The sequence below is a fragment of the Neolamprologus multifasciatus genome, chromosome 9 (genome assembly GCF_963576455.1).
Source record: "Neolamprologus multifasciatus chromosome 9, fNeoMul1.2, whole genome shotgun sequence".
In the NCBI taxonomy this organism is placed as follows: Eukaryota; Metazoa; Chordata; class Actinopteri; order Cichliformes; family Cichlidae; genus Neolamprologus; species Neolamprologus multifasciatus.
The window spans coordinates 6,246,089-6,259,770 of record NC_140447.1 but is presented as its reverse complement, the minus strand read 5'-3'; the positions used below and the strand labels follow the sequence as shown (position 1 = coordinate 6,259,770).

At 40.5% G+C, this 13,682-nt stretch overlaps 2 protein-coding genes across 2 annotated transcripts in view; one reads left to right on the top strand and one right to left on the bottom strand.

Annotated features, from left to right (window-relative positions):
- LOC146510912 (protein NLRC3-like) overlaps window positions 1-13,682 on the bottom strand; it is a 216,068-nt gene that overhangs the window by 177,659 nt on the left and 24,727 nt on the right. The window lies entirely within an intron of this gene.
- Window positions 628-13,682, top strand: part of LOC146510903 (stonustoxin subunit beta-like) — a 360,716-nt gene continuing 347,661 nt past the window's right edge. The window contains exons 1-3 of the mRNA XM_085172839.1: window positions 628-1,098; window positions 3,848-4,021; window positions 8,533-8,660. Coding sequence (XP_085028965.1) covers window positions 3,936-4,021; window positions 8,533-8,660 — 214 coding nt within the window. The 5' untranslated portion in view covers window positions 628-1,098; window positions 3,848-3,935. The remainder of the gene's footprint in view (window positions 1,099-3,847; window positions 4,022-8,532; window positions 8,661-13,682) is intronic.

The following is a 13,682-nucleotide window of genomic DNA, read 5'->3' as shown; positions in this document are numbered from 1 at the left end:
AGCACTTCGCTCTCGCTCTGCAGGCCTACTTGTTGTTCCTAGAGTATTTAAAAGTAGAATGGGAGGGAGAGCCTTCAGTTTTCAGGCCCCTCTTCTGTGGAACCAGCTTCCAGTTTGGATTCAGGAGACAGACACTATCTCTACTTTTAAGATTAGGCTTAAAACCTTCCTTTTTGCTAAAGCATATAGTTAGGGCTGGACCAGGTGACCCTGAATCCTCCCTTAGTTATGCTGCAATAGATGTAGGCTGCCGGGGGATTCCCATGATGCATTGAGTTTTTCCTTTCCAGTCACCTTTCTCACTCACTATGTATTAACAGACCTCTCTGTATTGAATCGTATCTGTTATTAATCTCTGTCTCTCTTCCACAGCATGTCTTTATCCTGTCTTCCTTCTCTCACCCCAACCGGTCGCAGCAGATGGCCGCCCCTCCCTGAGCCTGGTTCTGCCGGAGGTTTCTTCCTGTTAAAAGGGAGTTTTTCCTTCCCACTGTCGCCAAAGTGCTTGCTCATAGGGGGTCATATGATTGTTGGGCTTTTCTCTGTATCTATGAAGCGCCTTGAGGCGACATTTGTTGTGATTTGGCGCTATATAAATAAAATTGAATTGAATTGAATTGAATTGAACAAACTAAAACTTCAATCTCTCCACCAGAGTGCTGTGAACAAGGCCTTAGAGAGTCCAAATGGACACCTGGACTTGTTCCTCCGCTTCCTCCTGGGTCTTTCACTGCAGACCAATCAGAGTCTCCTACGAGGTCTGCTGACACAGACAGGAAGTAGCTCACAGACCAATCAGGAAACAGTCAAGTACATCAAGAAGAAGCTCAGTGAGAATCTGTCTGCAGAGAAAAGCATCAATCTGTTCCACTGTCTGAATGAACTGGATGATCGTTCTCTAGTGGAGGAGATCCAACAGTCCCTGAGATCAGGACGTCTCTCCACAGATAAACTGTCTCCTGCTCAGTGGTCAGCTCTGGTCTTCATCTTACTGTCATCAGAAGAAGATCTGGATGTGTTTGACCTGAAGAAATACTCTGCTTCAGAGGAGGCTCTTCTGAGGTTGCTGCCAGTGGTCAAATCCTCCAACAAAGCTCTGTGAGTACATTTGTACTCATGTCTTTACTTTTAACATCCAACTGTGTCAGTAATTTATTTCACCAGACTTTCTGTCTTTGTATGAATATGTATCCTAAAGTTTTGGGATTTCTCCAATACAACTGTAACCTCTTTGATGCCTCCAGAACTCGGTGTACTCGAGTCGCTGAATCCACCATAAACTCTGATCATCTCTGCTGCTGTTATGTTATCAGTCTTTGTTTAAACACTTGTGCCTAATGTTGTGATACTTTATATTCACATGCATGCTCCTAGATACATTTCTACTGCAGGTCTATTTTTAGTCACAAATGTTGGTGAAACACTTGCTTTTACATGCATGGTGGATCCTGCATTAAAGACAGCATTTGAATTACTCAGTGAATCCTGGCAGCCAGAGAAACATCCTTAGTTCCACTTTAAACTAAACTCTGCTTTGGTCTTCCACAGTGTGTTTGTTGTTTCTTTGTTGTTGTTGGCCTGCTCTCTCCTCTCAATCCAATCTGGTTTCGGCAGATGTTTGTCCCTCCCTGAACCTGCAGACTTGGGTGCAGCACCTCAGTTCATCTTCAGTCTGAAACCAGCTGTTTTAGCTATATCCCCTAAAGCACACCTTCCCTGGTTATCTCTGCTGTGGTTGCTATAAAATATAATTTTGATAAAAAAAAAAAAAAAGAACAAAAGAAAGTAAACTAAAGTCACACTTGATGCCATTTATTGGCAGCATGGTGCCTGTTTGTCAATCTTTGATGATAAACTGCAGCACAGTCTAAAGCAAACCTTCTGACTTTATTGACTTTATGCCTCGCTTCTGTCAGTCTGCCCCAGGGCAGCTGTGGCTACAACCGTAGCTGCCTCCACCAGTGTGTGAATGCGAGAGTGAATGAATAGTGGCATTGTAAAGCGCTTTGGGTGCCTTGAAAAGCGCTATATAAATCCAATCCATTATTATTATTATTATTATGCATGTATATATTCTTCCTGTTCACCTTGGACACACAACAGCTCTCTGCTTGTTGTGATTGGATCTAGAACACAATTCAGATCAGCCAACATATCCTAATCTAGATGATTTTTAAGGTGGTATCTGGGACGAAAAGTTAAAAATCAGCTTGGATGGCCTGTACTGTATGATGGCCTTCATTGCACCACATTGATAGCCATGCAGGGTGGTTCACTCCTTGGGCAAGAAGACCGAGGAGTGAACCACCCTTGGTCAAAGCTTGGTCATTCAAGCTCACCGTTTTCCCTTGTTGGTTGATGATAGTATTTTTTTTTTTACCTGACTTATAGTCATCATTGTCTTCAAATTAACTCACACACTGCTGACTGCTGTAGCTTACCTGGCTGAGCAGGTGACCCATGTACTGAAAGTTAGAGTCGTGACTCCAGGGCCTGGTTTGAGTCTCCCCAACATCATTTCCTGTGTGTTATTCTCCTCACTTCTCCCTCCCTTCCTGTCTTCTCTGTCCTATACAGTGAAGACAAAAGGCCTCAAGTTCTGAAAACTCTTCCCCTTCATCATCTTCCATCTCTCTCATCTAACATCACCAGTATTCTCTGAGTAGAGAATCTTTTCACAATCTTGAATGATAAGGATCCAAGTGGGTAAAGTTAGTTATTTGTTGTGTTCCTATTTGCAGCTGGGATAGACTGTGAAAAACTCTCGGCTGCCAAAATGACATCCAGTTTAGAAGAAAAACATTGAGTGAAGTGTTTGTTTTATCATCCTTCACAACTCATCAACCAGGTGTCACAAACTGCAGCAGGACAGTACAAAGCATGTCATACTGGATGGCTGCAACAACCAGAGTTTTACCTACCTTTGGTATTTCTTGACAGCATGAGTAATATTTACTGAACAGAGTCGTCTTCTGTAATCTTTTCAGATTCAGATTCAGAACACTGTATTCATCTTCAAGGGGCTATTAGGATACTGACCTTGCCAACCGTACATACAATACACAAACATCACATTGGGGAGACAGGTCAGGCTAAGTAGCTGGCCGGTCAGCCGCTAGAGCAGCGACCCGGAACCGAACAGAGAAAAATGCACAACATCAGGAAAGATGAGGAGAAAAAAGAACTCCCCCAGACTGAGCTCCAACAGGGAGATCAGTTTGAGAACAGAAAAAAAATGACCTTAGCGCAGAACACATGAAAACTCTTAATGCGCCATAGAAACACATGACAAGCAACAGGGATGGGTAAAAGGTGAGAGACAGCCGGTGTAGACAGCGCATCCGGGCCTGCAGCATTTGCGCTGGTCCCCTCGACCCACCGTCTGCACCGGGAGGGGATAAGCATGCTTAGGATAGGAAGGAACAGTCTAAACACCGTCTGTCATCAGGCTGAGATTTGTTATGTTCAGCTCCAGCCTTGAGACCACAGCTGGCGCCAGTATGTTAGCCGCATGAAATGATGGTGGTTTTCTTTGGTGCGAACAACTGCATGTCAATTTCACAGCTGATCTAACAGTCCGTCACTCGTCTCTCAATCTCCCGTTGGAGAGCCACGAGCTTCTCTGAGAGGTTATCAGTTTTGCGTTCAAAGAGCAAAGTCTGAGAACTCAAGACCGCCATGAGCTTCTTCAAGATCTTATCCGTGCTGCGTTCAATGAGCCCATTTTGAGAAGTCACGACCCGTCCCATTGTTTCAGTCACAGCGGGCAGCCTTGTGGGGTTTTGAACAGCTGATTCTGCTTTCTTTAATTTTCAATTAATTAATTTGTTGGTTTGTTTTCTTCCAGACTGAGTAGGTGTAACCTCTCAGAGAAAAGCTGTGATTCTTTGTCCTCAGTTCTCAACTCCCAGTCCTCTAGTCTAAAAGAGCTGGACATGAGTAACAATGACCTGAAGGATTCAGGAGTGAAGCTTCTGTCTGAAGGACTGAAGAGTCCACACTGTACACTGGAAACTCTCAGGTAAGATCAAGCATTTTTCTTTCATCAACTGACAGAATTAGCAAATTAATAATAAGGCAGTCCTCTAATAAGAGGAGAAGTGGAGGTGTTTTGAAGGGCAACATACTCTTATGTTAACAAGACAGGAAGTAGTTCCTGGGAACTGCTTCCTTTGTTATTGTCTAAGTAGAAACATGATGGTAAAACAGTGATGAGTTTGCAGAGGTGTATCCACAGCACACAACACAACAATGCTGTTGCGTGCTGAAAGCAGACTTCTCACAGATTCTGAGACTGCAGGTTTCATCACTGTCCAACCAAAATTCACTGAACCAGCAGCAAATGAATGTCCAAAACTACACTTCATGTTTAAAAAACAGATGATCAGGGGGATTTGTGTTTACGTCTTTTTTGTGTAATCTGTTCACCTGCTGTTTCAGCTGTTTGGTGGTTGTTGAGATGGTTTTGTGAACTTTTAGCTGAGATTCTGACATTTCTGTAGACACCACACATGTCTAATTACTTTGTATAGCATGAATGGCCATAATGAGGTTTTTAACAGTAAGAAAAGTTGTAAAACTTAAGAAAATATAGTTAAAAGTCCAAAACCTTCTACGTCTGGTCGCTTGTGGTAAGGAGCAGATCAAACGAGTAAAGAATTACGTTATAATTATAAATGGCTTCAACAGCACATTCAGGTCTGTGAGACTCATTCAGACACTGAGCCGTGGCTCTGTGGCATATGCACATATTTCTGCATCTCTGCCATTCAGACACACTTTATATAGTTTATTTTATGTAGTATTCAATACTGAACTGTACATTTAGTTTTTTTAAAGGCAGCAATTTGTATTCAGTGTTTTCATAAAAGCCTTATTTTTATCCATTTACTGCTATTAGGAAGAACACGTGAGGTTTAAGACCTGGACGAGTTTGAAACCTTTTGTCCTCCACAATGGAAAATGGGTGGAAATAAAAATGGGTCTCACTTTAGCCAGCTCCTAATTTTATCAGTTCTACTCTCAGCGTCTCCTGTATATCTCCTATATAAATTTTGCACTCAGCTTTGTGGTCTCCAATATCACTGAAATGCAGCCAGATGCTTCTCATTTTGCCTTTTCACTCTTTCCTGACATGCTTGCATTTCAATACAGCTCCCATTTCTCTGTGTACCTGGTCTCTACCACTACCCTTGCTGTCTATGGGACATTTCCGTCTTCTTTCACATAATGGTATGATCCCAGTCTGTCTCTTAAAGTGTTTGGCCACATGGTTTGCTCATCAGAATAAAACCTCAGCCGTGCTCACATTGATTATCAGCAAGCCTGAAAATTCATCAATATTTGACATATGAAATTATCTCAAGGGCTGGATTTGGCCCACGGGCCATATGTTTGACACCCCTGGTTTACACAGTTTGGTATTCAATGTACAAGTGAGTTAGCTCTCAGCTAACTAGCAGACAAGCTAACTGCTGGGACTGCGTCTTTCTAACAAGAGCGTCAGACACTCAGACTGGTTTTCTTTGTGGATGATGATGTGTTCTCACACTGATCCTTCATGCTGATGCTGCCATCCACCCACTGCTCCTGGATTCCTCATCATCATCTCCAGCAGCCCTCACAATACTCCACCTTCATCAGCTTCATGTTCAGGAGCCTGGATGGACAGTAATTCTTTCCATGGGTTATGGTGGGACATTGAGAGCTGAAGTCAAACAGCAGTGAGAAATGAAAGACTGATTCATTTCTATTTAGTCTTGTGATGTGCAGCTTTGTTCAGAGCATTAAGGCCCAGCAAAGATTACTGAGGTCATAGAGTCCCTGATGAAACCTGCGTGCTTATAGAAACTGAAACCAGATGAACCAGAATAGAAGGACATTAAAATGAAGCGTCAGCTACACAAAGGCAAAGCTATTCAGTTGTTGGTGTGAGTTATTTAAATGGAGGATGGAGTCAGACTTTAAGCTGCTGTGCTCAGTCACTATATCCTGTTCTCCTCATAGAACCTGGACACACAGACTCACCTGTGACACAGTGACACTCAGTGTGGGCTACACACACATTAGAAAGTGGATCAGTCACACTTGTGCAATCATTTGTTGTGCTGGGAAACCATGAACACTTTTAATCACATTAATGGCTTTGTTACAGCAACATTCAATCATGAGTTCAAAAGTAGTGCTTTGTGTACTTACTTTAAAAGTACTGCAGTATGAGAAGTGCAACATTCAGTGTGCAGAAACAGATCAGGTGCTTTCTAACAGCAGTGTTCCCTTTAACACAGTAGCAGTTCAAATATTTCTGTCAGTCTGAGCTGAAACATGAATCTAATCAAATATAAAATCAAAGTTCTTTGCCTCTGCCAGGACGGTAACATTTGATATAGTTTTTTACAAAGTTCCCCTCAGCGTCCAGAGCCACCAACATACCTTTGATCAACAGCAAGTTAACATTTATAAATGTGTGTTTTCAGAACAGGAACCAGCAGAACTATTGTTCTGTTATCAGGGAGCAGCACAAACGCTCATCAGCTCATTTACTGTGCAGGACTTTGAGTGTGTGAAGTGTGTGTTTGTGCTGGATTTCCTTTGGAGAATCTCAGTCAGAAACGTATCTGTAACCGGAAGGTCGCTGGTTCGATCCCCGGGCTCTGTGTCCTGGTCATTGTGTCCTTGGGCAAGACACTTCACCTACCGCCTACTGGTGTTGGCCAGAGGGGCCGATGGCGCGATATGGCAGCCTCGCTTCTGTCAGTCTGCCCCAGGGCAGCTGTGGCTACAACCGTAACTTGCCTCCACCAGTGTGTGAATGTGAGAGTGAATGAATAATGGCATTGTAAAGCGCTTTGGGTGCCTTGAAAGGCGCTATATAAATCCAATCCATTAGTATTATTATTATTTTTAGCTGTGATTGCCATGGCAACATTGGTGTTGTGCGCGATGCAGGGACGTGTTCAAAGGCAGACGTCTGGCAGCAGCATCATATTTGATGCACTCTGTACTGAGTGTGCTGACTTTATTTCAAATGTCCCACTGCTGTGCAACATGAATCACATGTTCTGCACATTTCTGTAACTCCCAGGTAACCATGGTTACCCAGCGTCCAGTAGTCTCCAGAGAGACCAACAGCAGGTTCATGTTGTAACACCGTGGCTTTCGTAGTCTCTCCTTTTTCTACAGCTCATGTGTTCTTCTTGTGATGGTGCGTCTTGAGGCTCATACATGCCATCATTTGTTGATCCTAAGAACGTTCCTCAGACCAACTTCTTCAACAACAATAATCAGCCTGAAGTTTGTAGCTATCCAATTCACTGTGGCGTTTGTTAGCTTGTCTTTCTTTGGTTTATCTAGACTCCTCCCACAAGCTGATCCAACGTAGTCTGCCCAAGCCTCCCACCGCTGTTTGTTTGGGTGGTTTTTTTGCTGCCATCAACAGCGTGTAATGCATTTAAGTGATACTTCAGACATGAAGTACTCCAACGATAAAAAACTCAACTTTGCTTAAAAATAACTTTAGTTGTATCAACACTGCCCTCTGGAATAATTAGACTTTGGTGACAAACTGATGTGATCTCCATGTTTCCTTTGTTGGACTGTGGGCGAGTGTCAGAACTGAATGTACTGAGTAACATGTAGAGTTTAAATATGTGTCAGTTCCAGTTTTAGAGCTCTAAAGTGCAGCTATCATGTTAGGAATATGTTAGTAATAGACAGTAACACTGAGGTCCATCCATCCATCCATTTGCTTCCGCTTATCCTTTTCAGGGTCGCGGGGGGCGCTGGAGCCTATCCCAGCTGTCATAGGGCGAGAGGCAGGGTACACCCTGGACAGGTCGCCAGTCTGTCGCAGGGCTAACACACAGGGACAGACAACCATTCGCACTCACATTCATACCTAGTGACAATTTGGATTATCCAATTAACCTATCCCCACAAGCTGCATGTCTTTGGACGGCGGGAGGAAGCCGGAGTACCCGGAGGGAACCCACGCAAACACAGGGAGAACATGCAAACTCCACACAGAAAGACCCCGGCCTGATGTTGGAATTGAACTCAGGACCTTCTTGCTGTGCGGCAACAGTGCTAACCACCGTGCCACCGTGCTGCCACACTGAGGTCAAATCTTTATTTATCCAGTTCATCTGTAGGCTGTGCTCAGTCCATCCATTTAGTGAAATGATGTTTAAAGGTCTCCTTGTTCTGTGAGCGTGCACAGATCCTGAAGCAGAAAGCCTGGGTTAACAGAGAAATGATCATCACTGTGATGATGCTCATCATCTCTCACTGGGATTTGAGGTTTTATCAAAGCAGCAAACACAAAGAAAACCTGGCTATGTTGGACTGGGTGTGGAAGCAGCTCCCAGTTTGAGTTCAGGTGACAGACACCCTCTCTACTTTGAAGATCAGCTTCAAACTTTCCTTTTTGATAAAGCTTATAGTTAAAGCTGGATCAGGTGACCCTGAACCATCCCTTAGTTATGCTGCCATAGAGATGGATAATAGACAGATTGTTGTTTTGTGTGTCTGCAGCCTGTCAGGCTGTCTGATCACAGAGGAAGGCTGTACTTCTCTGGCCTCAGCTCTGAGCTCCAACCCCTCCCATCTGAGAGAGCTGGACCTGAGCTACAATCATCCAGGTGTCTCAGGAATGAAGCTGCCTTCGGCTGGACTGAAGGATCCAGGCTGGAGACTGGACACTCTCAGATATGGAGAGAATGTCTGATAGAGGAGGAAGAGCTGGAAACATTTCCTGTGTCCTTCACTCACTTCCTGTTTGTTTCCTGCAGATGAGACATGAACAATCACACATGCAGGAATATTTTCAGGGATAGACACACTAGTCTAGCTGGATAGTACATGGATATTTATGTAGGGGTCTCCAAGGAGTCTGTTTGCAGGAACATTAATGATAACTGATAAGTCATGTTGAGAGTTTCATTAAAAGTAGACCTACAGTTAGGTCCATAAATATTTGGACAGAGACAACATTTTTTAACTTTAGATACACTTTATTAGGTCACAGGTGTACCTGAGATAGTGGTCACTGTGTACCTAATAAAGTGTCAGCCATGTGTATGTTTCCCATGCTGTCTGTCCACAGTCACAGTGACAGTCAGTGACACTGACAGAAGGATGAAACAAGGCTGTCAATCATTTCAGTCTGTGTGTGTGACAAAGAGGCAGACAGGAGCAGCTAACATTTGGAAATGGAAGCTTACTGGAAACTCTACATTCACAGCTGAATTCACAATAGATTTGTTCTCAAGTGCACATTTAGCAGCTAATGCTAATACTGTTTTCCCTTGCTTTCTACAACTTGAGCAGCTATTGCTAAGTAGGCCACTTTGCTCTGCTAAGGATTTGTGTGACCATGATGGAAACTCTGATAAGCTAATGCTGCTAGGCTAATGCTATTTATGGGCCCTGTTAGAATCAATATTTCATTCTCATTCTGTTGTTTGAGAACAATATTAACGTTTCACATCATTATAACACAAGACAAAAGGGTATTAGCGTTAGCCACTAATGCTTATTTACCTCAAATTAGCTTTAGCTGCTAATGGGAGCCTACTTAGCATAAACCCTTCACATCGTTATAATGCAAGGGAAAAGAGTCACTTATGGCAGCCTATTTAGCATTAATGTCACATCATTATAACACAAGAGAATATGGTATTAGCATTAGTTGCCAATGCTTATTCATCTAAAACTAGCATTAGTCACTAATGGTAGCCTATTTAGCATAAACTTCTTAATGCTAAATGAAGTTAATTAATGCTAAATAGGCTTAACTGAAATGAAAGTAATGTTAGCATCAGAGATGGGCAGTAACGCGTTACTTGTAACACGTTACTGTAATCTGATGACTTTTTTCAGGTAACGAGTAAAGTAAGGAATTACTATTGCAAAAATGGTAATTAGATTACCGTTACTTGCCCGTAGGAATGCTGCGTTACTGCGTTACTAAAACCGTGATTGCAGATCAACAGTGGATCATATATCGAGTGCGGGAGAGAGTATGAGCGCGCAGCGTTTAAAGCGTGGAAGTACTGACCTTATTTTGAGTTTGATTCCATAAAAAGTGACAAAAACATTAGCGTCCGTTGTGCGTGGGAAGAAAACTTCTTTTTACAGCTAAACCCCCCCCCTAAACTTCCAAGCAAGCACCGAGTGCGCTACGACGTAATGGGAAATTCACAGAGAAACTCGCGGATTCTTCAATTGACCGCGGCACACCTGCACCAGGGTAAACCTCCGCCTACCCCTATTCCTGCTTTACAGGTGAAAATAGAGCAACAGGACCGTTAGTCTTTGATGTTATTTATTTTCTGCTGTGTTTTACTTGCATCTATTTAAAAGAGTGAGTGTAAACACATACAAAAAAAATATTTTATGTGCTGAAATGTGTAGAAAATAAGTTTAAATGTTAAGCAAATTTCTTCCAGTCAGAGAATGTTGCATATAATTAAAGTTTTGCTTGATGCATAAAGTTAAAAGATTAAATCTAATAAAACAAGTTTTAAAAAGGGACTTTTCCATTTGATTACATTTTGTATGAGGGATTATGTAGAAAAAGAAGAATTGGGCTGAAATATCTATCGCTTTATCACCTATTCAGGTTGTAAATCGTGTTTTTAAAAAGTAACTAAGTAACTAAGTAATTAATTACTTTTGAAAATAAGTAATCAGTAAAGTAACGGGATTACTTTTTTGGGGAAGTAATCGGTAATTACTTACTGATTACTTTTTGCAAGTAACTTGACCAATGACTAATGCTTATTCACCTCAAATTAGCTTTAGCTGCTAATGGGAGCCTACTTAGCATAAACCCTTCATATCGTTATAATGCAAGGGAAAAGAGTCACTTATGGCAGCCTACTTAGAATTAACTCCTCACTAATATAATGCTAATTTACATCAGATTAGCATTAGCTGCTCATATTGTTATAAGGAAAGAGAAAACGGTATTAGCATTAGCTGCTAATAATTATTCACCCCAATTAGAATAAGCCGCTAAAAGCAGCCTACTTAGCATTAACTCCTCACTTCGTTGTTACCCAACGGAAAAGAGTATTAGTATTAGCTACTATCATTTTTAATAAGTAAGAGAAAACAGTGTTAGCATTATTGGATAATAATGAATTATTGGATGGATAATATGATTGGATGGATAATAATTAAATTAGCATTAGGTATTTACAACAGCGTATTTAGAATTAGCCGCTCACATTGTTAAAAAGGGAAAACAGTATTAGCAGTAGCGCATAATGCTAATTCACGTCAACATAGTATTAGTTAATAAGGGCAGCCTACTTAGCATTAACTCCTGACATTGTTATAATGCAGGGGAAAAGAGTTATCGGATAATGCTAATTAACATCAAATTAGCATTAGTTAATAACGGTAGACTTCGTATCATTAGCTGCTGTCATTCTTACAAAGCAAACAGTATGATCATTAGCTGTTAATCCTTTTTCATCTAAAATTAGAATTAGCCACTATTGGCGTATTGTTAAAAAGCAAGAAAAAACATTGTAAGCATAAGCGGATAATGCTAATTCACCTCAAATTAGTATTAACTAATAACGGCACCTGCTTAGCATTAGCTGCTCACATTGTTATAATGCAAGGGAAAGTAGTTAGCATTATTTGATAATGCTAATTCACATAAAATTAGCAATAGTTATTAACGGTAACACACATCACATTGTTAAAATGTAAGAAAAAACATTGTTAGCATTAGCGGATAAATTAGCATTAGCTAATAACGGCAACCAACTTAGCAATAGCTGCTCACATTGTTAGAAATCAAGAGAATATGGTATTAGCATTAGTTGCCAATGCTTATTCACCTAAAATTAGCATTAGCCACTAATGGTAGCCTATTTAGCATAAACTTCTTAATGCTAAATGAAGTTAATTAATGCTAAATAGGCTTAACTGAAATGAAAATAATGTTAGCATTCGCTTCTGATATTGTTAAAAGGTAAGATAAAACATTGCTAGCAGCAGCAGATAATGCTAACACACATAATAATTAGCATTACCTAATAATGGCAGGCTTCTTAGCATTAGCTGCTTATATTGTCATAATGCAAGGGAAAAGAGTTGGCAAAAACATTGTTAGCATTAGTGGATAATGCTAATTCACCTAAATTAGCATTAGCTAATGATGGCTACGTACCTAGCATTAGCTACAGATATTGATTTAAAGCAAGAAAATATGGTATTAGCATTAGCTTTTAATGCTTTTTTATCTAAATTAGAATTAGCCACTAATGGCGTCCTATTTACCATTAACTCTTCACATCGCAGGGGAAAAGTTAAAATTGAATAAAAAAAGTGTTTATATTAGCTACTCGTATTGTTAAAAAGTAAGAAAAAACATTGTTAGCATAAGGGGATAATGCTAATTCACCTCAAATCAGTATTAGCTAATAACGGCAACCTACTAAGTATTAGCTGGTAACATTGTTATAAAACAAGAAAATATGGTATTAGCATTAGCTACAAACATTGTTAAAAGGCAAGGGAAAAGTGTTAGCATTACCCGATAATGCTAAACTCGCATCAAATTAGCATTAGCTAATAAAAGCAGCCTTCTTAGCATTAGCTGCTCACATTGTTTTAATGCAAGGGAAAAGAATTAGCATTAGCGGAGGATGCTAATTCACGTCAAATTAGAAAATATGGTATTAGCATTAGCTGCTAATGGTTATTCACCTAAAATTAGAATTGGCCACTAATGGCGTCCTATTTAGCATTAACTCTTCACATTGCAGGGGAAAAGTTAAAATTGAATGAATAATAGTCTTCACATTAGCTGCTCATATTGTTAAAAAGTACGAAAAAACATTGTTAGCATAAGCGGATAATGCTAATTCACCTCAAATTAGTATTAGCTTATAACGGCAACCTACTTAGCATTAGCTGGTCACATTGTTATAAAGCAAGAAAATATGGTATTAGCATTAGCTGCCAATTCCTATTCACCTAAAATTAGCATTACCTGCTAATGGCAGTCTACTTAGCATTAACTCCTCACTAATGTAATGCTAATTCACATCAAATTAGCTTTAGCTTTAGCATTAGCTGCTAGCATCAGCCTACCTAGCACTAGCTGCTCACATTGTTAAAAGGGAAGAGAAAACGATATTAGCATTAGCTGGTAATAATTATTCACCCCTAATTAGAATTAGCCGCTAATGGCAGCATACTTAGCATTAACTCCTCACATCGTTATAATGCAAATGAGGCTAACTTGCAGTAAATTAGAATGCTGTTATTAGCTAATGCTATTTAGAAGTAGCTGGTCACATTGTTATAAAGCAAAGGAAAACGATATGAGCATTAGGTTCTAATGCGTATTTGCCTTAAATTAGACGTAGGTGCTAATGGTGGCCTACTTAGCATTAGCAGCTCAGATGCTGTAATGCTTGGAAAAAGAGTGTTAGCATTAGTGCATAATGCTAATTCACATCAAATTAGTATTAGTTAATAACGGCAGCCTATTTAGCAGATAATGTTGACCTTGGCCCACTAGAAAAGTTAAGAACTAAAGATTTAGTAGTGTTTCTCGAAAGCTCTTTCTCATTTGAGAAACAAATTAATTCTGTTATTAAAACGAGCTGTAAGGTTTATATTGTTGATTGTCATTTATGCTTAGAAATATTTACTCA